The 25023-nt window shown below is 34.1% G+C and overlaps 1 protein-coding gene across 1 annotated transcript in view; it reads left to right on the forward strand.

Moving 5' to 3' along the window:
- The window catches only part of LOC145680971 (uncharacterized), a 76297-nt gene that overhangs the window by 13506 nt on the left and 37768 nt on the right, over positions 1-25023 (forward strand). Inside the window, exons 2-4 of the mRNA XM_081752189.1 lie at positions 1302-1859; positions 6950-7510; positions 8584-9141. Of these exons, the coding sequence (XP_081608315.1) occupies positions 1302-1859; positions 6950-7510; positions 8584-9141 (1677 nt within the window). The remainder of the gene's footprint in view (positions 1-1301; positions 1860-6949; positions 7511-8583; positions 9142-25023) is intronic.

The following is a 25023-nucleotide window of genomic DNA, read 5'->3' on the forward strand; positions in this document are numbered from 1 at the left end:
CGGAAATGATCAATGTGATGGATGATTAGAAGACAGAACCTATCCTTTCAGCGACTGCTTCATTTTGGAAACGAAAACAGATGTGAAGGTACAAAGTCAAGAGTGGCGAATGGGCTTTACACAAACCAATGTTTTATTTCCTTTACCTTGTGGGTAAGAATATCGCCTACTAACAGAGGAACATTTGTCCTTAATATGTCACGGCGCTTTTCCTTGGAGCTGTACAAAATTTTTACAGCAGACCCTTGTAATATGTCCCAGTCACATTATGATCGTAGATTAATTAGACAATCAGTATGACCAGAAAATTGAAAATGTGATTTTATTGGCAGAAGTGTGTACATGGACCTTTTTGAATCGAGAGACTGAGAATGTTTTCACTGTATTTCAAAACTTCAGTGTCTAGAGTCATGGCACTATATTCTACATTCGTTGATTGTCACAAAATGATCATAAAACTTGTTCTTATTGGGTACACAGAGGGCCAACACTTCGGATTTACAATTAATTCAATTCTGTTTCTGGAAAAGGTATAGCACGGTTCGGTCCTTTCACTTACTCCAAACATCATGTAGCACATTTTGTTTGTTTGTTTGTTTTTCATATGAAAGAAAAGACTTTTTGATTACTTCAAGTATGTTATTATTTCAAATCATTTAAGTTCGGGAATTTGTAAAAGTCACGAAGCTTTGGATCTACATTTGAGAAATGTCTTTAACTTATCATATTCTGAACAGAAAAATACTTTGAGGGCGGTTGTAGGAGAAAAATTGTAGAAGACAGTGATAGGTGTCACTAAATCTGTTGAATATGTTGAATATAATTTAAATGTATTTTCGAAGTGTCTTTGAGAATACATTGGCGACTCTCCTCTTCCCTGCTTTTCACCTGTGCAACTTCCACAGAGAGAGAGAGAGAGAGAGAGAGAGAGAAATCACTGATTTAAGCAGCTAGGACATTAGCGTTTTCATCAATATCATTAGATATCGTTTTAATGATTTCAAATATTAATTTTGTCGTCAATAAGGAACAAAACAACATGTCATTAGAATTGCATATTCCACAAGTTATATATATATATGTTACATTTTATGATACTACTCTATGTCCTCTTTTGCCAGCGAAAATACATATTTCTAAAATTTGTTTCTGTTGCTTACAAGTGTTAATATGTTTTGTGAAAAATATTATTTAGAATTATTTTTTAACGATCTTGTATGTCATTAGCTTTTTATATTAACAATATTATATTAGCTTTTTAGAGTATTCTATCTTTATTTACAAAATGAGCTTCTTTGCAGCTGAGAAAAATGCCAGAAGATTAGGACGGATGTTGCAAGAACGTGTTGTACCTGATGTGATTTATGACGTACCTTTCGATGTGGCAGAAGTGATGTATGGAAATGTGCATGTGGATTTTGGCAATGTATTAACCCCAACCCAAGTGAAGAATCCTCCAACAGTGACTTGGCCAGCAGAACCAGGTGCTTTATACACACTCTGCATGACAGATCCAGATGCTCCAAGCCGAGGAAACCCTATTTTCCGTGAGTGGCACCACTGGTTGGTTGTCAATATTCCAGGGAACGACGTGTCAAGAGGAGAGACGCTGTCTCAATATGTTGGAGCTGGTCCACCTAAAGGCACAGGACTACATCGTTATGTGATTTTAGCATACAAGCAGCCCGCAGAATTACATTGCACAGAAGCACGTCTTTCGAATAGGTCACTTGATAATCGTGGGGGATTCTCTATAAGAGATTTTGCAAAGAAATACGTTCTGCATCAACCTGTAGCTGGTAATTTCTTTCAGGCAGAATGGGACACATACGTCCCTGAACTTTACAGACAACTTAACTGTAAGTATACTTTCATTTTCATAATACTACCAAACTTTGAAAGATGGCTTTATCAAACTAAGGAAAAAAGTTCTAGAAACTTAAAATGGAAAATCCATTCTTTCAGAGCTATAAGTTGCAAAAATGCCAAAGCCGATGTCCGCTAACTTAATGATTTGGTACATGAGGTTCCGGGCTTGGTTCCCGGTGAGAAAGTATTGACAATATTACAAGGTTCGGACTCCACCTTAAATTGTAGGTCCACGCTTCATATAGTCTCGATGCTGAAAAGGGTTGTTGAGCTTCAACAACTGCAACAAATTATAAAGTGAAATAAATTAATTTATATATAAAACTCTCAGGTTTGAAAACCTGGAATTTAAGTTAAGCAATTTAAGAAAACATCTGAATGAGAATTTTGTCTATCCATGTTTGTATATACACTATTGTTTCTATTCAGCGAAGGTAAGCCCGGTTGTCAGAAGAATTTTCATAACTTACTTATTGTTACCGCACTATTCCTAAATATCAATGTTTAGATAATACTTAAAAAAAGAAAAATGTTCTATAATATCTGAAACTTCTTCCGACTTTCAGCAGTTTATAACTGAATATATAGTTGGCATAAATTTATTGAAATACATTTATACCAACTGTTATCCCTACACTGTCTACATATATATGTGTGTGTATGTGTGTGTATATGCGTATGTGTACATATATATATATATATATATATATATATATATATATATATATATATATATATATATATGCCTGAGCCGTAGAATGTTGGTTGTCCACGTTTGGTACATATTGTAGAAAGTTCATATCTGAGACCCAAACAGCATGGCCTTTTAGTATTAAAAAGTTCGTAGTCCAACTATCAATAATTCAAGAAATGCAAAGTCTGTTGTCCTTTGAAGATATAGACGTAAAAGATCGGAAAAGGACTGCCGACCTTAATCCTCTAAAATTTGACTTTTGTAACACCTGACATTTTACGTCTCAAGCACAGAATATATATAATCATCTCTAAAAGTTTAGAAGTAATGTTTTTGCAACATGTAATAAAAACTTATTGCAATACATTTATACCAACTTAAAAATATGAACAATAATAATATTATAATAATAGAGTCAATGGATATAACATGGAAAACAATAGAACATCCGAAAATTACCTACAATTTAGTATTCGAAAATAATTAAAATATATAAAAAATATCTATCATGTTAATTATCGACAAGGGATATATATGATAGCTTCAATTCATGACTAAATTGGTAAACTGCTACTTTTAAATTACGCCAATATTGATTTGAAGAAAACTTAAGATAATCTGGTAAATATATATGATCAAATTATAGTATACGTAGATCTCATGAGACTTTTCAATATTTTTCAGTGTCAAGTACACTAACTAATAATATCTGTTCCTAACTAATGGCAATTCAGAATCGAAACAAGAGACCAATGCGTTACTTTACTCATATTACCATTACTTTACCCATAACAAATATTATACTATAACAAATACAATAATTTATTACAAATTGTGCAATACATTAACCAATATCCCTACCCATTAACCTAATGCTTGGTGCATCTGGTTCCATGTTCGATTTCCAGTGGAAGAATATTGAAATTCAAACCTATTATCAAAAGTGGTGTTTGGATCCTACTTTAAACTGTAGACCCATGTGTCATATTGCGTCGGTGCCGAAAAGGTGCTAAACTCAACAAACAAACAAAACTAATTACTTATCATAATTAATTAGTAAATTCAATGACGTTTTCTTCATCACAGATTAAATATTTTCACTTAACAATATAAAGTGTCTCACTAGTTAAAGAATCCAGCATTTTCTTAATCATTTTGACACTGGTGAAAATATTATAACAAAATTTGAAGCAGACTACTTCATTTAGTAAGAAATACTGTAACAATATGTGCTAAAAGTGATAACCATTTTTGTTCAGACAGTGTTTAATCCAATACATTATATTTTGGAACGTTCTTACCAGAACGTCTGCTGTCACTGTCTGAATTTTTCGTTGATATTTCCTTTCAAGACGTATTTGTAGATTTTTTTTCATAAGCTAACCATTTCCCATTTCTTATTAAAGTAATCAGACCGAGTTAGATCAAGCGAGTTTGGTGAAGGAAGTTCGTTCGAAATTACGCGTTCACCGTAAAAGGACTACATTTTGGCATATCTGGTATGTTCCTCTATTCTGTTAGAGGTAACTAATGGTTAAACTTCTTCGTTGTCAAATTGATTTAAAAAGTGTTGAAGACTTTCATATATGCAGCTATTGTGATAGTTTTATTAAGGGATATGGGAACGAATTACGCACTGAAAGAACATTGCACCTCAAACATCAGTCTTGTCACAATGAAGGAGTTCTACATACATCATGTAATGGTTTACACTTGCTCAAATAGGAAAATTTTGAGTATTAATGTATTCTGACAAGTGAAACTGCGTATCATTCGAAAATCAAATGTAACTAGAATCTTTTAGTTTCCTGAAGATATGTCTGAAATCATCGACAATTCACCACTTTTATAACTTGGTCAGACTCTTTTTAATTCGTGGACACGAAGGTAGGTATGCGTAAAGCTTTACTTTGCTTGTTTCAAAGAATGATGACAAGTGTTTCTGGATAACTCTGATTCCTGTGAAAGTCGGTGGAAGTTTTCCTGGAGGACACCAATTTATAGATTAACACCAATGAGTAAAGGGAAGATCAGGCAATGATGCAGAGACTTTCGGGAAGGGCGTTCAAATGTTCATGACGATAAGCATAGCGGAAGGCCTAGTGTTCAGACGGACGATCTGGTGAAACGCGTTAACGAGAAAGTGCGATCCATTCTCAATAACTAAACTCGCCAAAGGATTTTCGAAAGTGTCTGCAAAAACAGTGCATCGAATTGTGACTGACAAGCTGGGCTATCACAAACTGTGTGCGAGGTGAGTGCCAAAAATTCTGAAGACGTTCACAAAGAGCAAGGAATAACACCGGCACGTGACTTTTTGACCCCGTGGTGGGAGGATAGGGATGGCCTCTTTTCTCATACAGTGACGGGGGATGAAACCTAGATATCGCACGCCACAGGAAAGTCAAACTAGCAGTCAATACAATTATGACATTCTGGTTCTCATAAAGCGAACAAATTCAACACCAACAGTTCACAAAATCATGGCAAACTTGTTTGGGTCCAAACGGAGTGATTCTTGTGGAATGTTTGCAACCAGGACGAATAATTACAGCAACAGTGTATTGCCAAATACTGAATATTTGCGACATGCCATCCAAAATTGTCGGAAAGAGATGTCTAATCTCTGATTTTTTTTTTCTGATCCATGACAACACCTGCTCACACACAGCTGCTCATAATGTTGAGACAATTAAAAGATTTCAATGGGAACTATTTAGTCATCCCCTTACAGCCCCGATCTTTATTTATTTTTCTTCAACTGGAAAAACGTGTTTCGACGACAGTGAAGTGCTCAAGATATCAGTTCTGAACTGATTGCACTCTCAGGCGGTAGATTTTTACACAGAGGGTATACGTACTGAAACTTGTAACAGAAATGTTGAGGTTCATGATGACTACTTCGAAAAATAGCCAATATTTTATATCAATCACAATAAATTTCTTCTCTTATCATTTTCCATTTTTTTTAATATCGGCATTCTTTTTGACATGCGCCTTGTAAATGAAGGATAAATAACCATATGAAGACTACCAGGACAGAGTAAGGACGAGCCATAGTGAAGTGTGCTCTGAAACAAGGTAGTTTGTTATCTCCTATTTATTCAAAATAAGGCATAATTAGAACAGGAAAAGAGAGCAGAGTAATAGGAACATGTTTGTATTTTTATATGACATGATGTTTGACGTGAAGCTTAGGAAGCAGTACAAAGACAGTTGGATGATTGTAAGAAATTTACAAATATATATGTAAACTGTATATAGCCTCCGTATACGCCAAGTGAAGACTGGAGTGCCTTGTAAGGACATCAACAGGGAAAGAAATAAAACTACGAGGAAACTAATGAAGACATCAGAAACTTTCAAATATACCCAGAGATTACGTAAATGTTTAAATGAAAATAGAACTTAGAAGAAGTGTACAGCAAGGGAATGGGTTTAATCGAAGTGTGAAACATTTTTTGGATTGAAATATAACTATGAGAATTACTGCGCTATTGTGCAGTACATACTTCAAATCTATAATTAACTAGGCTGCTCTTTATGTCAAGTATAATAACAAAATAAAATAGGACACAATCCAGGTAAAGGGAATAGATTCCTAAGGAGCACTATCATAGAGACCAAAAAGAAAAGTTAGTAACATAATAGATAGAAAAGTAATAGGAAAGTAATCACTAGTAACATAAAGTACGAAAGGATGTAGAAAGAAGGAGAATAAGATGGGAAAGCTTCCAGAATAAAGAATCCTGTCCGGAGTGAGAATATCATTGGAGAGGAGTTGAAAACGCTCAGGCCCAACAGAATGCTAGAAACTGAGACCTATACCAATGATAACATTGAATGTTACAGTAGTATTAAAAAACAGTGTACATTAAATATGTGGATATTTTTAAGTATTTACTTCATTTTATTTTTTTTATGGTATTTTAAAGGCAAAAAGTAGTGAGTTCGGGTCCTATGAGATCTATCTTCAAATTTAATAATAAATAAAAACATGAACTTAGTATAAATGCAAATTAGTTTATTTTTAAGAGTTATATTAAATAATGAAATAGGATTAGGAGGGAAATGCAGATTGTATTTATATCTTAAATATATTTTTCGCAAAGGCAGTAAAGAATACCATGATAATTAGATATTTTTTTTGAAAGTTCTCTCTTAGAATTAATTTGCAACTAACAGATAAAAAAATAATTAATCTTTAAAGTAAATAAGTAAATAAAGAATTTTATAAGAAGTTAGTGTTAAATCACTCAGGTTTAACAACACTAAGCATCAACATCAAGCATAACAATTCTATACTAAAACAGATTATACAACACAATTAAAAAGAAAATTGTAGATAAAAGTAGTTTGTATTTCTAAAATATTTTTACTTTTCAGCGGAGAGGAATGCAGCGCGTTTAGCGAAGATGCGAGAATATCAAATTATTCCAGATGTAATTGATGCTAAACCTGTAGAAGTGGCAGAAGTTAGGTATGGAGGCTACAATGTGGATTTCGGAAATGAATTAACACCTACACAAGTAAAATATCCACCAGAAATAGTTTGGCAAACTGAGCCGTGTGCTCTCTATACTTTGTGCATGACAGATCCAGATGCCCCTAGCCGTAAAGAACCTGTCAACAGAGAAGTTATTCACTGGCTTGTCGTAAATATTCATGGAGTAACTATATCTACTGGAGAAACGTTAGCCGAATATATAGGCTCTGGCCCTCCAGAAGGTACTGGATTACACCGTTACGTTTTTTTGGTTTATAAGCAGCCATCTAAACTGATTTGTTCCTCAGAGCCTCATCTCAGCAACAGATCATCAGAAGGACGTTCCGGATTTTCCATCAGAAAGTTTGCCATAAAGTACAACCTTGGATTGCCGGTAGCTGGGAATTTTTATCAAGCACAATGGGATGAGTATGTTCCTATTTTGAAGAAAAGACTGAATGGTGAGTTAAATATAGCTTTTTTGTTTTCGTAAATAATCTGTTTCGTGGTCTAAATGTAAGTAGCCAACTAAAATAAATTTTCTTGTTGGTAGCGTTCTACGAAAGAAATCATATGTTTATTAGTTTCTAGAAAGCATTTGTTTCAGGACTACAAGTCACATATCTTATCTACGTACACTAGTTGAGAGCTTTTGAACAATAGATATTAGCGTAGAATCCTAAATTTAGCCGATTTCTTAAAATGTCCTCCGTTTATAGTAGTTTTACTTTGCTGTATAGCTTGGAGCAACTTATAAATGCGATAGTTCGAATTAGTATACAAAATCAAATTAGATCCAAATCCTGCAGAAATTTAATTGTACTATATATATATATATATGGATAGATAGATATAGATATAGATACATGGAGTGCAGTGTCTTGGTAAGTTAGTTATTATTTGAAACAGATTGACAAGTTAATATAATGTTTTGTTAACAGTTAACTTTCTTTGCAGAATGGTGTGTTATGTTGTGTAAAAATGGAGATTATAAATAAATAAGAATATAAGCCGAAATTATAATGATTTTGCTCAACAACTAACTCTGTAGTCTGTATTCATTCTGCTTTCAAGATATTAACTCCTAAAATTTCAGTGAACATATTGAAAATATCTTCGATTCGGTTTTTAAATAACTTCCCTTGACGTTCTAAGTATTGAAGGAGCTTAAAGAGAGCTACAGAAAACAGCGCTCAGCAACATTATTTATTTTACATGGAAAGATTAAAGATATTAAATTAACTTTGGGTTTGATATATTTTTGCATTTTGTGAAAAAAAAATCTCGAATAAATATTCCTTGTTTGCTTAAATTGCAGAGATTAGTGTTTAGAGATTTTAGTTTCAGTAAAAATTGATCCAAAAAGGTTTATCTTGTCCATGATTTTCTATCCACGATAAACCATAAGTTTGGCATAAAGTTTAACATACATAAATTAGATTGTATGTAATTAATTAGATTTAATTAACTAAATATTTGCTTGAGAGTTACTATGCATATGGATAATTTCAATTATTTTGGCCTTACTTTTCAGCGGAAAAAGATGCAAGAAGTTTAGAAAAGATGAGAAGACATGATATTGTACCGGAGGTGATTAGTTCCTTACCTAAGGAAGTGTTGGATGTGAGGTTTGGAGATATATTTGTTAATTTTGGCAATGAGTTAACACCTACTCAAGTGAAGAGTGCTCCAAGTGTGCGGTGGTTAAGTGAACATAACAAACTATACACTTTATGTATGACAGATCCGGATGCTCCAAGTCGAAAAAATCCAATTTATAGGGAGTGGCATCATTGGCTGGTGGTAAATATACCAGGCAACAATATCTTGCAAGGAGAGACTCTTACACCATACATAGGTTCAGCACCTCCAAAGGGTACAGGATTACATCGGTATATTTTCCTGATTTACAAACAGCAATATAAGATTTTCTGTTCTGAACCACGTCTTACAGATAAATCTGATGCACATCGCGCGTTGTTTTCAATAAGAAACTTTGCTAGAAAATATGAACTGGGTGAACCATTTGCTGGTAACTTTTATGTAGCTCAATGGGATGCGTATGTGCCAGAAATAGAAAATCGTCTAAATGGTAAGTATCATATCCAGAGCTTCTTAACTAGAAATAAACATTAAATTTTAATTAAAAGTTCATTTTTCGACAGTCTTTTGTTACGTGAAATAATGACTACTGAAGTAGACACAGATATTTGCCATCGATTTCGCTTCTATTGCGTGCATTCTCTAGAAAATCTGTAACATTTCCTTCATCTCTTGGTAGAAGAATTAACATATATAGTACTATGTCGAGTCAAATAACTAGTCTTTATTTACCTTTTGCATGAGAAACTTAATATATAATATTTGGCTCGCGGTTTAACGTTAAATTTTAGAATTTTATGTACTTTGAGTTCGATAAGTCTTCATAAAGAGTGAGAAAGTAATAGCGTAAATCAAATAAGAATAAGAATTGAGGCTTGAAGAAACGAAGAATTGCATTTCCAAGAAGCTGACAAATTACTAAAATGTGAAGACAAGTGACTTATTTTTGCCTCCGATTTTATTACTTAAATTAAATATTTCCTTTTCATCTGGGAATGTCATCAGCACCATTTTCACAAGATATTTACTTTTACATCTCTTACCGTAAGTTTGTTTTATTTAAAGAATAATTAGTGCAAAGTATTCAGTGATTTAATTTCGACGTTTGATTACTCTTAATAATCGTCCCTGTATTTCCCGTCAATTCGCTGTTTTAACAAAACTTCTAGTGGCGGTTTCTCTTAATGTTTGCATGTTTGTACAAACCTCCTTACAATATTTTTCAATTTTTATTTGTGCTAAATCACTTTTCGTTTTATTGTTGACATCATCTTTCTTTAAACAAGTGCGTTTGAAACGAAGTTGGCTAGTTTTCTTTCTGCTTGGGAGTTTGACAAACTCTCCAGGTTAACAGTTTCTGGGCCACTGCAGGGGGTGCGCGGTGCGGGGATTATCACTGCCTCATAAGGATCCATATGTTTGCAGATCTTTTGCAAGCAAATCTACCAAACAAAAACAAACTTTTCCAAAACAAAGCGCTTAGGAACTGAAACTTCTCCACCGTCCCTCCCCCTGCAGTATTGGATGACACGATTCTCACCTGAAGGAGAATGGTCTGCTCCTTTGTAACAATGTTGTGTACCTTAACGAAGTCGCCACAGAGAGGGAGAAAAAAAAACTTGCACCTTGCCTAAATGCGAGATTGCCAAGTGGTCATCTCATAACTATAGGTTCTGTCAACCAAGTAAGGCTAAGGCAGCTATGGAGAATGTAAAGGCGACCCCGTGAAGAGTGAAGACCGATTGAAAGTGTCAATATTTAATACACTAGTGCTTGAATGAGTAGAAATTTGGCAGGACAAATAGAAAGTTTTCCTTTTCATATGTGTATAGGTGGATGAGAAAGTTGGATAGCAGTTTTTAGAAAAAGAGCGTTATTGGGGAGGAGGGTGAGAGTTTAAAGCACACTTTGTAGTGTTGTGTGTGTGTGTGTGTGTGTGTGTACAGGGTTTTTGTTCATTGGAATATGGTTGCTGTAATTGCATGATTACGTGTCTATCCCTGATATGCGTGAAGTGGCAATGAATTCCGTAACATATCTGTTGAATGAGCTGTTTTCAAAAAGAACTTCAGAAGCAAAAACATCGGAAGGCCGATTCCAACTCTCAATATAAGGCAAATAATTAGAAGTCAGAAACAAACATTATAGGGAAGTTTAATCCCAACTTGTACGAACAGCATAAGTGGTTATGTGGATGTGGATTTTCCGTGTTTGTTGTTTAGGGAGGGGGAAACTGGAGTGAAAAAGATGTTGTGGATATCCAGCATCTGCACGAGAAAATCAAGAAACATAAAAATTCGTCATCTCCTATAAAACAATGTAAAACACGTTGTTAATCTCATTGTGTTGGGAAATGTGAATATTTCTGCTCAACTAGAAACTCAGTTAAAGACAGCCCATTGAGAATCACAGTCAAAAAGTGACGCAAAACAAGTACGTGCTCAATATTATTATATGTTTAAAAATAATAAATAAATAAAATTGATTTAAAACAGTGTAAAAGGTAAAAGTGTATTAGTATACCACAATAATGTAACGGGTAGTATAATGGGATTATAGTTATTGTCCCCTGGAGACAATTATATAAATGATCCATGACATTTTATTTAGATGTGACAGATAGTAGAATAAAAGAAATTGAATAAAAATAAGAATAAGAATGCATAATGTAATTAATTAATATTTAGAATAAGAGAAATAATTACATATAACAAATACACAAATAAAATACAAAAGAAAAACAAGAATGTGAGATTCTAATTGAATATTTAAGTTGTTATACGTTACCCATACGTTTCATTTAATTATACTTATCTTTTTCTGAATTTTTAATTAATGACCTGATTGATACTCAGAAACTTCATAATAAAATTGTGAAAAGTTGAATGGATCTAGTACCCAGAATGAACGCTGGAAGACGAATGATGGATAGAATTGGAATGATTGAAGCAGAATGATTAATTTATACCTTGGTTTAACAAATTTGTTTATTATTATTACTATTATTATTATTATTATCATTAATTAATTTATTTATTTATTTATTTACGTGAATGTCCTAGTTTGTTATAATTAGTTTTGCTTTTTGGAAATGTTGTCACTATATTTTTGAATTTTAGAAATTTCAAACAATGTTTTTCGATAAATATTATTGTTATGTATAAAAATATAAAGTAAATAAAAAATATAAAGTAAGCTTTCTTGTCCAGTTACGGAAAATCCGTGTATTATTTGTTCAAATTACGACGTCACCAGATATTTTTCATGTTTTTAACATTTCTTGAAAACAACAGATCACTGAAGCACATATTGAAATCAACTAGATGTTATGTTATAGTTTGTTGTGGGAAAGTTTATTTTCCAGTTCACACAACCTTAGCCTGAGGTTACTTTTACTTTTAGATTCTTTAGCTATTGTATGCAAATATTCGCACTGAAAAATATTATTTTAATTGTCCATTCTGTTATATATATATATATATATATATATATATATATATATATATATATATATATATATATATATATATATATATATATATAACCTTATGCATTACTTGTGATCATTCTTTAATTATGTGACAATATAATCATCAGCATTCGGTTTTGTGGCGCCTTTGAACTAGCTTTAAGAGGACATGATGAAACACAGTCTTCTTCAAATCCAGGCGTATTTCGTGGATTAGTAATTTCAGTGCTGAAATTGATAGCAGATCTCGAGAGTCATTTAGAAAGCGCAATAATTTTCAAGAGTGCATAAAAAATCATACAAAATGAGCTTCTCCATTGCATGCTTGAAGTATGCCATGAAGAAATCGGTATTATTATTATTATTATTATTATTATTATTATTATTATTATTATTATTATTATTATTATTATTATTATTATTATTATTATTATTATTATTTGTAATAATAATAATGAAAAAGGCAAGGTCATCTATTGTGCATCACCCAAAATTCAAAGCACGAGCCACCACTGAAAAATACTATTCATATTAATAATTTATATGGAATTCCATAATATATTTTTAATTTATGCTCTATATGGTTGCCTCTTAATTTATTTTTGGCTGTTGTAAACATTAATTCCACGAGCAGATTTAACACTTCACAAATTTTGTGAATTTCAGGACCAAGGTGCTTGAATACTTATTTTGGTTTTGTAGTTTGTCAATGAGATTTCTTCTGAAAGCTAATTCTACATTTTTGTTAACATCAGATGTAAGTATTCTGTTGATGTTGTGTTTGGGTCCCGTAATAAGATCTTTTTTAACAGTGAAGTTGTGCAAACTGAATACGATCTGGAACAAGAATATAAAGAAGTAATAAAATATAAATAAATATTGTTCATTAATTTTATGTTTTACTTGAGATACTGATTATATCGTTCCATTTGTTCTAGGTTGTCCTTATCTAAGTTGAGTTTGGGTTTTTTTGTTCTAATGAAAAAGAACTCGGGAACTCTAGTTTCTATATTATTGTAACATGGTTATAAAACCGTGGTGCATTCTATTTTATGTTTTGTATCCTGCAGATGTTTCGAAAAACTGAAAGTAGGGGTTCTTCTCCCTTAACGTCCCCTGATACTTTCTTTAATCCTGGTTGAAATGTTCGTCTTTGTTATACTATTATAAGATTCGTTACATTCGCACGTAAAATTGTAGGCCCTTGAAGAAACCAATTCATCCGTGAAATAATTTTTGTAAGTTGATAAGATATTTTCAAATCAAAGTAGTTCCATATTTTACCGAGAAAATGATTCCAAAAGTATTCTCTCTTTCCTTTAGCCTTTCAAAAATGTCTGGCCAACAGAGTAAGAAAACCCATTTTTTGCAAAGCTTCCTGTTGTTCTTTGGATTTCTATAATGTTTCCATGCTGAATTTTTAAAAAAAATTTCTAGTGTATGTGTACAAAAGTCATTTTTCATCCCTAAATCAAAGAGTATTTTGCTGGATTTATTAAGTTTTGTTTCTCCAGTGAAACACCAGAAGGCCCTTAGAAAGAAAGTTTTTATATATATATATATATATTCGTCTTGATGAGCTCCAAATGTGTTGATTCTTTGTAAACAAAAAATCTGAGGCTATTTTTTATTCTGTAGATCGAAGTGCAGAATTTGTTGTGCCGTTGTGCATTCTATAAATGTGGTAAATGTGGATGTCCAAATAATTAATGCCACTTCTGACTCTTCTTCTGTGGTAGATTATATACTGTTGTGAATGCTGTTGAAAATTAAATCAACAAAATTTTGCTTCCTACACAGAAAATAATATAAAAATATGTTCAGAAAATCAGAACTTGGTTAATGGTGGCTTAAGAACAAAGTCAACAGTGATTAGAAAACGGGAATAGACTGTGACAGGGTAGAACAACTCATTCATAAGAAAAGCTCCCAACCGGATTCCATACAAGAACATCGAAATGGACGGGAGGAAATCCCGCAAGTTACTGACAAATATGGTTTCAATTCAAAAGCTTTAGTAAAACAAAATTAACAGCCAATAACAAATTCAAACACCACAGAAAGTTTTCTTTTCAAAAGGAATAGCCATCCATAAGAGGGACGCGAAAATATGCAGATGATAATTGTACAAACTCATTCCAAATGCAAAGGTCATCGGTTAATATTCCAGTATGTCATGGAATTTTATCCAGCTAAATGGCACAGGTCCAAAGACTAAAAACCTATTCCCCAGCTTGACCAATACCAAGTTCCCAGGAAATTTTATGAGATTTTCAATAAAGGATTTCAATCCAGTTCGTACAATTTAAAATTTTTAATTTCGAAATTCATATCTTTCATCGAAAGGGCGACCAATTTCATTGAAGACTCCACAGAAAAGGACATTTTTTTTCTACAAATGCAAATTGGTATTAGACTTTAAATCTAAAAAAAAAAAAAAAAAAAAAAAAATCTCGCAAATATAAACTACTCATAAACAAATTTTTCACAGAATTTAAAGATTGGCTTAACAAAAACAACTGTTGGTACATCAAGTTAAAAATAATACGTTCACCATCATAAATGAAAAGAGTTACAAAGAGAAACTACTATCCCAAATCAACAATACATCCTTTTTCAAAGTGAAAAATCCCCCCATTAAATTATTAAAAAGTAAAAATTGTTCTCGAAGAATCTTTGATTATTGACCAGACCACAGGTGAATTCCTTAAAGTAGACGTCCGGTGATTATCGTTCATCTTTGGACTACCGAGAATTCATAAAGAAAATGTTCTTTTAAGACTGATAATCTCAAGCAAAACTCTTCAACTTACAAATTGGCTAAGAGGCTAACATATTTCATTCCTGACAAGATCAAAGTTTTAAATACTCCATCAAGAATGATATGGAGATTATTCCAGACATCATGTCACGAATTAGTGAGGATGATTTATATCTGGCTTCATTAGGCGTTACAGATATGTTCAATTCAATAAAGATCAATTTAGCCATAAACTGTACACAAGGAAAAGTAAGAGTAAACATGGTATTCGATCTTATCATCTACGAAACCACTAAACTCCTTGGATGCTGTCTTGACAATAGTTATTTCCAATTAGAAGTACATGTCTACAAGCAAAAAGAATGTCTTGGGATGGGAAGCCCATTATTTCCTCTACTTGCCAATGTAGTTATGAATTATTTCGAAAAGAAAATTCTTAGCGAAGATAAATGCAGATTTCTTAGATATTTTCGGTATGTTGATGATGATCAAACCCAAACAACAATAACAGAAAATTTGATAAAAATTGGTCTTTTCTACCCCTCTGGCCACGCATTTTTAAAAGTTAAAGAAAAGAGGTAATAGCTTTAAAATCAATTTCTTGGTAAATATAGAACCGTTTGATTTGAAAGTTTCTTATGAACATACAAAAACTATTTCAAGGATGAATTGACCTTGTTGTAGACCTACAATGTTTCGTCCGAATGTAATGAATCCTATATTAGTATGACAAAGATCATTTCTACTAGGATTAAAGAGCATGACAGGGACGAAAAGGGAGAAGAACACTTCTCCCTTTCCGTTTTCTAGAACCATCTGCACGATTCAGAGTGCAATATAGAACGCACCACAATTTTATACCTATGTTACAATAATACACAAAGAAAAGTTTTTGAGTTCTTTTTCATCAGGCCCAAAGGATCTAAACTCTACTTAGACAAAGACAACCTAGATTATAAATGGAACAACATAATCAATATCTCAAGGAAAACACAAAATTAATGGACAATATTTATTTATATTTTATTATATTATTTATATTTTTGTTCCAGATTGTTTCCAGTTTACACAACTTCATCGTTAAGAAAATTACCAATCTTAGTACGAAAGCTAAACAGGATCTCAACACGTGTTTTCTGAGGATATTTACATTACTTCAGAAAACTGGATCTGGACACATTGCGTTAATTTGGAGTTCAATCATCAATTAAAGTTATTTTACAAATTCACAGCCGATGTCAACAAAAAAGTAGAACTAGCTTTCAGAAGAAAGCTCATTGACAAACTACATCAGCGAAAATAAGTGTTCAACCACCTCTGTCCTGAAATTCACAAAATTTGCTGAGTGTTAAATCTGCCCGCGGAATTAATGTTTACTACAGTCAAAAATAAATTGAGCGACAACCATGTAGAGGATAAATTAGACACATATTATGGAATTCCGTATAAATTATTAATATGAACAGTATTTTTGTATAAACAGTGAATTGACAGGAAATAGAGAGACAATTATTAATGGCAGTCAGAAATCGAAATTACTAAATATATGGTGCGGCAGAAATAGTTAGACGATGTTTTTTTTGCAAATTAAATATTTTAATGACCTTTTATGAACAAAAGTTTTACATGTTCAGAATGTACATACAAAAGCATTACATATGGTAACTACGTCTTGAAAATTACGTCAGTAATGTGTGCACCATGGTTATTCAAACAGATCTCTGCACGTCGCCTCACAGCACTCACAGCTCGTTGAACCATGTCCAGCGGGGTTTGGTGGATTGCATGTTGAATGGATTCACGCAAATCCTGTAATGTTGCAGGTTTTGTTGCATACACTTGTTGCTTCAAGTAACCCCATAGGAAGAAGTTACATGTTGATAGGTCGGGCGAGCATGCAGGCCAAGGAACATTGCCGCGACGAGAGACAACCCGTCCTGAAAACATTCTCCCAAGAATGTTGATCGATACAATTGCTGTGTGTGATGTGCCTTGTTGGAACCACATCTGTCTAAGGCGACGCCGTAACAGTTCTGGGAGTAAAAAGTTTTTCGAGCATGTCCACATATCGAGCACACGTGACAGTTACAGTGTTACCATCCTCGTCGTTGAGAAATTATGGTCCAATAATCCCATCAAAATAAACACCACACCATACTGTTACTTTAGGGCTATGAAGGGGCACTTCATGCAACAACCTTGGATTTCTGGGTGCCCAGTAACGGAAATTCTGCTTATTTACACACCCATCAATGTGAAAATGAGCCTCGTCGGACATGATTAATCTCTGTAGAAAGTTTGGGTTCTCATTAATCATTTGCAACAGCGTATTGTAGAATTGTACGCGAGCATTAAAATCTTCAGGGAGCAACATGTAAATCATCTGAATTTTGAATGGGTGGAAGTGTAGGTCCTGGTGTAATATTCGCCGAACACTCCTATCTGACATGCCAAGTGACACAGCTCAACGCCTTGGACTTCTAATTAATGCTTCTCGAACCCTCTCTATGTTACCTGGTGTTCTCACTGAACGCCGACGACCTGGGGATTTCTTTGACCTTGCAGAAGCCGGAGCTCGGAACTTTTTCACTCAATTAAGAATAGTTTGTCGTGTTGGTACTTGTCCATTTCTGCCAATGTTAAAATGACTCCGAAACTTAAGCTGCGTAATTGTTGCAGTCTTTGTTCTTGAAGAAACACTCCACTGCGAAAGCGCGATGTTCGTCCGACCAACGCTCCATGGCTACTGACGGAAGGCTTACGTAATTCTTCCAATACTTTGCATGCGCACCGAACAGTCGAACAAACCTACATGCATACACAATGCTTTGAACTACTTTACAAAACAAAACAACAATGAGCACGTTATCTATCGGGTTACGTTTTCAATGTTCATTTTACATCGTCTAACTATTTCTGCCTCAACCTTTATTTTGCACTAATTGCTCTTTAAATAAAACAAAATTTACAATAGGAGATGTAAAAGTAAGAATCCGGTAACATAATAATAAAAATGGTACTGATAATTTTCTCAGAGAGGAAGGAAATATTCCATTAAAGCAATAAACATGGAGGAACAAGATGAGCCACTTTTGTAATGAATGTGTACGCTATAGCTTTCGTAAGCAGAAACTAAAATATGATCCTTTCTTCCTTTGCCTATCGGAGTAGTAAAATGTAATCAAATGTTCATCATTCTTACCGTGAAAGTCTGATTGTAGACTTTGCTTCTTTCTTCTTATTAACTAAGTCACAGTTTTCTCTGATCCCCAGTCTAGGTGTTCCTTGTCCAAATTTAGTAGTGACTTAAGAGTTGTAATAGACCAAACTCCTCTTTATTATCTTGCAAAATTAATATCTGCCTTTAGAAGTTTTACCTCTGTGATATCATTTGATAAATCATTCAAATGTATAGAAAGACTTAAGAGCTGTTAGTCTTTTTTAAAGTTTCTAAAATACCCTTTTATCTTGGTTACTTTTTTATGTATTGCTTGTATATGAACAATTAGAAAAGCAATTAATTTAATAGGCAGGTACAATTACCTTGCAGCAAATCAATGGAATAACTTTTAAAATTAGTGTAACATTTTTGTATGGTACGTCCTGGTCTCAATGCTAAATAGTACAAGGAAGGATCAATAAACAGTACACATTGTTTCACACTTTATACTGATCTTGAATGCGAAATTGGAAAGGGAAGTGTAGCTAGCAGTTTTCAATACGATGTATCTCTAATGGCAGAAGTCTAAACTACTGAGTACAACTGGCGCATATCTTACAGTTGTCTGTTTGAAAAAAAAAAAAAAAAAAAAAAAAAAAAAAAGATGTTCGTTTTCTGTGGGCAAAAGAACATACCCTAAGTGAAATTCACCAAATAAAATGTGTGAGTGTACCATTATAGGGAAGACTATATGAATCATAGCATTTCTAAGTGGTGCAGATACCTTGAAAAAGGCCGTTTGAACTTTGCGGATTTATCATGTACCGAGCGTCTAGTAGCACTAATGAACAGAATGTCACGGCCACTGAACAGGCAATTAGTAATGAATTGTACGGTACAGTGTGTGATGAGGAGCATGACAACTGAAATTTGGCAAAGTGAATGCTCGGTGAATGCAAAGAGCCTCAGAGACGTCCATGAAGTGCATCAAATGATGACCTATTTGGAACATCTGGCACGATACGCTGAAGAGGGACATGCTTTTCTTGAAGGTGTTTTACATATGGTGAGTTATGGGCGTAAACCATTACACGTTTGAAACAAAACTGTCATCTATGGAGTGGAAACATACCAATTCCACAATAAAGAAGAAATTCAAAGAGACTCAATCTGCTGTTTAGCGGCTGCATTCTGGAATGTAAAAGAGATTCTACTAGTGGATAATCTAACACACGAGATCACTGTGTATGATGGACCATATAAAACAACATTAGCTAAATTGTGGCACGCACTTCGTGACAAACGCCTTAACATTAATGCTGGAATTGTCAAACTCCATACCAATGCACGTACCCATGATGCTACTTCTGTTTGTGAGATACTCGAGAAATTTGGATAGGAAATGCTCGAGCACGCACCTAATCTGGCGGCTTTAGACCGTAAACCTTTTGGCTTGATGAAGAAACTCTTGTCCAACCCATGTTTCAATTCCGATGACAAAGTCAAATCGGTTGTGCGAAGATGGCTATACTCTCAAAAGACGGATTTCTATTAACAGATGTGTTGAGATACTTGGCAGTCATATTGAAAAATACAGTAGAGCGTCGATTATCCGAAGTAATTGGGGGACATGGGTGTTCGGAAAACTGGTTTGTTCGGATAATCGAACTGTACATGTTTATTTGCCAAAAAGAAGTATTGTACAGTAAATTTATTCATAAAAAGAAGTGTGCTGATTGTTGAAACACAGCGACTGGCGGCTTGGCCGGTCAGCAGCGCCTTATGAAAGCCCCATTAGAAGCAATGTTCCGCCATCGGTGGCTCAGTGCGGCGACTACTGTGGGAAACTTGGTTTGGGAGTGAGGGGGATGATGGACGGTAGGGTGGGAGAGTAACAGGTGCGAGCGAGTACACAGTTCGGTTAAGTGGTCGTTCGGTTGACCGACGTTCGGATAATCGACGCTCTACTGTAACATTGATATGAGGCTTTACTTTGTATACATTCTCAGTGTATTACCTATTACACTTCCTTCTGAATAAATCGTTGTGCGTCACTATTAAATTTATATATATATATATATATATATATATACATACATATACTGGGTGATCTACAATTATGTCTCTATTTTTATTTTACTGCTATTGTTATCACAAACGATGTAATATAAATAACTCTACCGTTATATTATGCTCTCTTCTATGCTATTACGTGCAATTATGAAATTATTACGTTATTGGTGTTTGTTGCAAGTCTAACCAGTAATTAAGTGAAGATGGCGCAGAGATTGAACATTACTGACTGTGCTCGGATTGCAGCGAGAATGGAAGTAGTGGCAGTTTCCCGTAATGTTGAAAGACGGTAGAGACGGGAGAAGGAGAGGCATGCGACTTTGGACGTGAAAACAATAACGAGACTGTATGCGAATTTGTTGTGTACGGGTTCGGTTACTCACCAAAAGAGTACTGAGCCCCCAAAGAGATTTGCCACTGAAAAGGCTAAAGCTAACGCTGCTGTGGCGTTTGCGCAAAGTCCTTCGAAGTGTCTGAGACAATATCATAGGGAATCTGGCTTATCGTATAGTTCTATCCAACGGCTAATGAAGAAGATCGACTGGAGACGATAGAAACCACATTTTGTCCATGCATTGTCACCGGAAGACTGTGGTGTTAGGGTGGAGTTTGCTGAATCCACATTACAAAGGGTGGAAGAGGAAACAGATATACGAGTAACATTCTGTGGTAGACAAAGCAGTGTTCCATATGGGTGAATTCATAAATCGCCATAATTGCCATCACTGGTGCCCAAGTAACAACAGTCCTGGAGCTATAATTGAAGAATTTCAGTCACATCCTTCGCTGACTGTGCTGTGTAGTATTCGTGATGATGCTCTTATCGGTTCTTACAGTCTTCGTGAAACAATGAATGCGGAAAGATATATGCACATACAACAAACGTTTGTATATCCCTTTCAACCTGGGACGGAGTGGACAATTTGTACTTTATGCATGATGGGGCACCTCCCAATTTTACGTTGATTTCGCGAGAATGGCTGGACAATGAATTCCAGGCCGCGTTATTGGACGTTGCGGAAATATTGAGTGACCACCGAGAAGTCCAAATTTGACCCACTGGATTTTTTTCCTCTAGTGGTATTTGAAACAGAAAGTGTATGCCAGAAACCTGCGTGATTTGGACACTTTGAAAGCAGTCATTAAGGAAGAGTTTGTGCGGCGCGCGGTTACCAAACGAAATGTTGCAACGATCTGTGATGAACGTTGGGCCCAGACTGCGATGGTGTGCTACTAATGCTGGTGCCTCGTTGAATAAAATGGCAAGGACCATAGTACAGAATAGAATTGACAGCAACCATGTAACATTGTTAATGACAGAATAATAGTAAAATGAAAATAGGGATATAACTGTGGATCACCCTATATATATATATATATATATATATATATATATATATATATATATATATATATATATATATATATATATACACCTAAATTTGTATGAAGAAATAGGAAATTTGGAATATGTATCTATTCCATGAACTTGTCTTTCCTCCGCCAAATTTTTATAAGAATAAAAGTTACGAAGTATGGGGGAGAAACACGTCCGGACATTTGTTTTACCCTCTAAGGGTGCGAAGATATTGAATGTAATACTGTATGTTACAGTTAATTTGCACACATCTTTCTTCAAAAAATATTGTTACTAATGCAAACCAAAAGATCTCAGCAATTCAATTGGTTATTGCTTTCATTTTATCTTATTCAATCAATTGACATCCAGGTACCTAAATGACTGAATGTTGGAAGTCTTTTATTATTTAACAAGTGGGTTCCAAAAATGAGTTAACACTCGATTGGTCAAACTAGAGATCCTGTGGTTTGGCCCTCTACTTGCTAATAACACTGCCCAACAACAAATTATACCTGCTGGGTCAAAATAGGAGATTCTTAAGGAAACGATTGTGCTCATTTACGAAATTACCATAAGAATGTTCTGTCACGTCAGGTTCAAAAGATATGAACAGATTTAGTGTTCTCATTATATATTATACGTAAATTAAATAGCTCCCACTTAGATTAGCACATGGCCACACCTATAAAATTTTGACACGCTCAAAAAAAAAATCACTTGACACTCTTGTTAAATTAGGTTACAAATGTACAATTGATATATATGAACATATACGTAACAATGGTGAAGATTAAGAAGGGGGTATATGAGGATATAACCTTTCGAGTTATTATTATTATTATTAACATTATTATTATGATTATTAACCTTGGTATTCATGAATATGAAACTCTCATGGATATAAGTTGTTTATACATGACAATGAGAAATTTTATCTGAAATTTTGATGATTTCATGATTTAATTTATTACTAGTATCCTCCTTAGCCAGATTCTATCTACTCCACTCATGCCTTATAACGAAACATTTTTGTTGCCTTGATTATAAACGCTTGCCTTTCTAGTGGTGGTTGTAATCCTGTTTATAAGAAATGAACAATAATCCTCATCATAGCAGGATCCTTACGACCTTGTTATCTCTTTTCTATCACAGAAGTATCTTGAAACATTTCCCCTTTTTCATCATTAACATCTCTTAGATTTTGAGGAGAAAAATCTAGATCTGCAGGAAGGAAGTACATTTTCAAGGACTGCAATCCATGTTTTCATAGCATCTCAACAAATTTTGACCAATATTCTGTAATTGTAGTCATTTCTGTTTCCAAGAAAGTCATCACTTTTAAACTGTACGACGCTTTTAAAGTACTGCCAAACTGCTAACTCAGCTTCTTGTAAAAGATTTTCAAATGTTTTGTCCAAAACGAACTTCCTGTTTTAAGGGTCGATGAAAATTCCTTCCCTCAATTTTTCATATGTCATCTCTGGAAACATATTTTACAGATACTTAGATACATCCTCATTTCTATTGAGTGCCTTCTCAAAGTTCTCCAACAACCCAAATTTTATGTGGAAGGAAGGAAGAAAACTTTTATGAGGCAGAACCAATGGTTCTGCTTTTATGCTATATACTCCTGGAACAAATTCTTCCTTCTTCTTCCAATGTTCGTCTTTCACATGGCTATCCCACAAACACAAAAGCAACAGAATTTTGCGAAACCACTTTGTAATTCAGCCAGTAAGCCAATCAGTCACCATATATCTTCCAATCAGGATCTTGATATTTTATAACACATACAGTTACAGACATATTTTTATGATTTTCTTTCAAACCGACAGACTGAAACACTAGAACTGATGACAGCGTGTTACCAGTATGAAGCAATATTACTTTCAAACTAAATGTTAAAGAATCGATGAACAATCACCACTCGTCTGGATTGCATACAACACCTACTTTGTTCATCAAACCAGTAATGTTGTAACCCTTCAGTCACAGTGTATGTAGTATATTTTGTTTAATTCTCGTCCTAATAATTTTAAACCTCACTGTATAACAATAAAAGGTATAATCGTGTTTTATTGTATAAATTTGTAGTTTACATCTGGAATCCGTTTTGCCTTCGTTTACATAAAATTAATTTAGAAGTTTCATAATAATTAAGCATGTAGGTTTTTGGGAAATAATTTCTTCTGTTTATATATTATATTTCTCCGTAATTTTTCGTGTATGGGCATCTCATTTGGATAATTATAAAATATATATTATTATTTCAATGTAATTGATATGTTAGTGCTTGGATAGAATTTTCTGAATTTTCCACCAATACGAAAACTGGTAGGACACTTAGGACCCCCTTCGTCCCGATGAGATACCCATATCCTGCCAAAATCTGGTTTTATCCAGTTTTTACAATTTTTTATTCGTTTTTTAATCCCGCCGCGCAAAATTTCTGCGTTGTGATTGGAAACTAGATGCAACCTTAGTGGTTTGGCGCGTTTCTATAATATTTCTTCGAGAGTCATAGTGGAGTCAACAACGTGTATATCACCGCTGTCCAAAATTTAACAAATTTTGTGGAAAAGCTACTAAAACCCGGATAATGATAGTTTAAATCGTTAAATAATCAACTCAGAAGCAAAGTGGACTCCTGAACTATTAAAATTTGATCCGAGAAAAGAACAGGAAGATATAAAATACGGAATCTCGTACCGTGATCGTCATGTTTGAAATCATAAACATCCCAGGATAGGTCTGAAGTGCTAGTGGATTGGTTTTCCGGTTTTGAAATTTTTTCAAGCTAAGATTTCAAGATTCGAATTCAAAATTTTCCCCTTTACCTGATCACTACAGAGTTAGATAAGATAACCTATCCGTGACATAGTTTTTTCGTTGTGTGTAATATATTTATAAGTTAGGTAAGAACATGGTGGTATACGTGGTTTATGAGTTAGTTAAATTAATTTCTAAAATGTCCGAGTAAATTTCAGTAAGAACTCCTATCTACTTTCATTTGGCCTAGCTTCCTAAAAACTCAATATGGGTTGAACAATGACGTGAAGATTCCTTTCAGAGGAGAATCTTCCTAGGCAAGGACCACCTAGTTCTAGCTACTGCCTCCCTTTTTCACGTTACAGCCGATCCAAAATATGTTAATTTTTGAAAGTATATCCATGTTTAGTGTAGATATGTAGATTTCCACTTTGTACAATAATGCTATGTCTTTATATGTGTAGTTATAGATTGTGAGTAGATGTAATATGTGTGTGTGAAAATGTTTGATAGTTTATCTAATGACAATGTATTGCTGAATTTTCAATTATTCATCTCTTCCGGAGTAATCTAATGAGCAATCCACATATAAATTAGATTCGTCATGATTCCGCAATATTTATTTTGTAATATTGAACGTGTAGTTAATCTACAAATAGTACCCAGTACATTTTCCGGTGCATTGAAAGTGCCACCTAACGCGAGGCAACAATAATATTTCACGAGTCATTTCTTAGGGATAGCATACTGAGCTTGGTGAAGTTGAAACTGGTAGTTTTT

This window comes from Thermobia domestica, chromosome 3 (genome assembly GCF_964235325.1).
Source record: "Thermobia domestica chromosome 3, izTheDome1.hap1.1, whole genome shotgun sequence".
NCBI classification, from domain to species: domain Eukaryota; kingdom Metazoa; phylum Arthropoda; class Insecta; order Zygentoma; family Lepismatidae; genus Thermobia; species Thermobia domestica.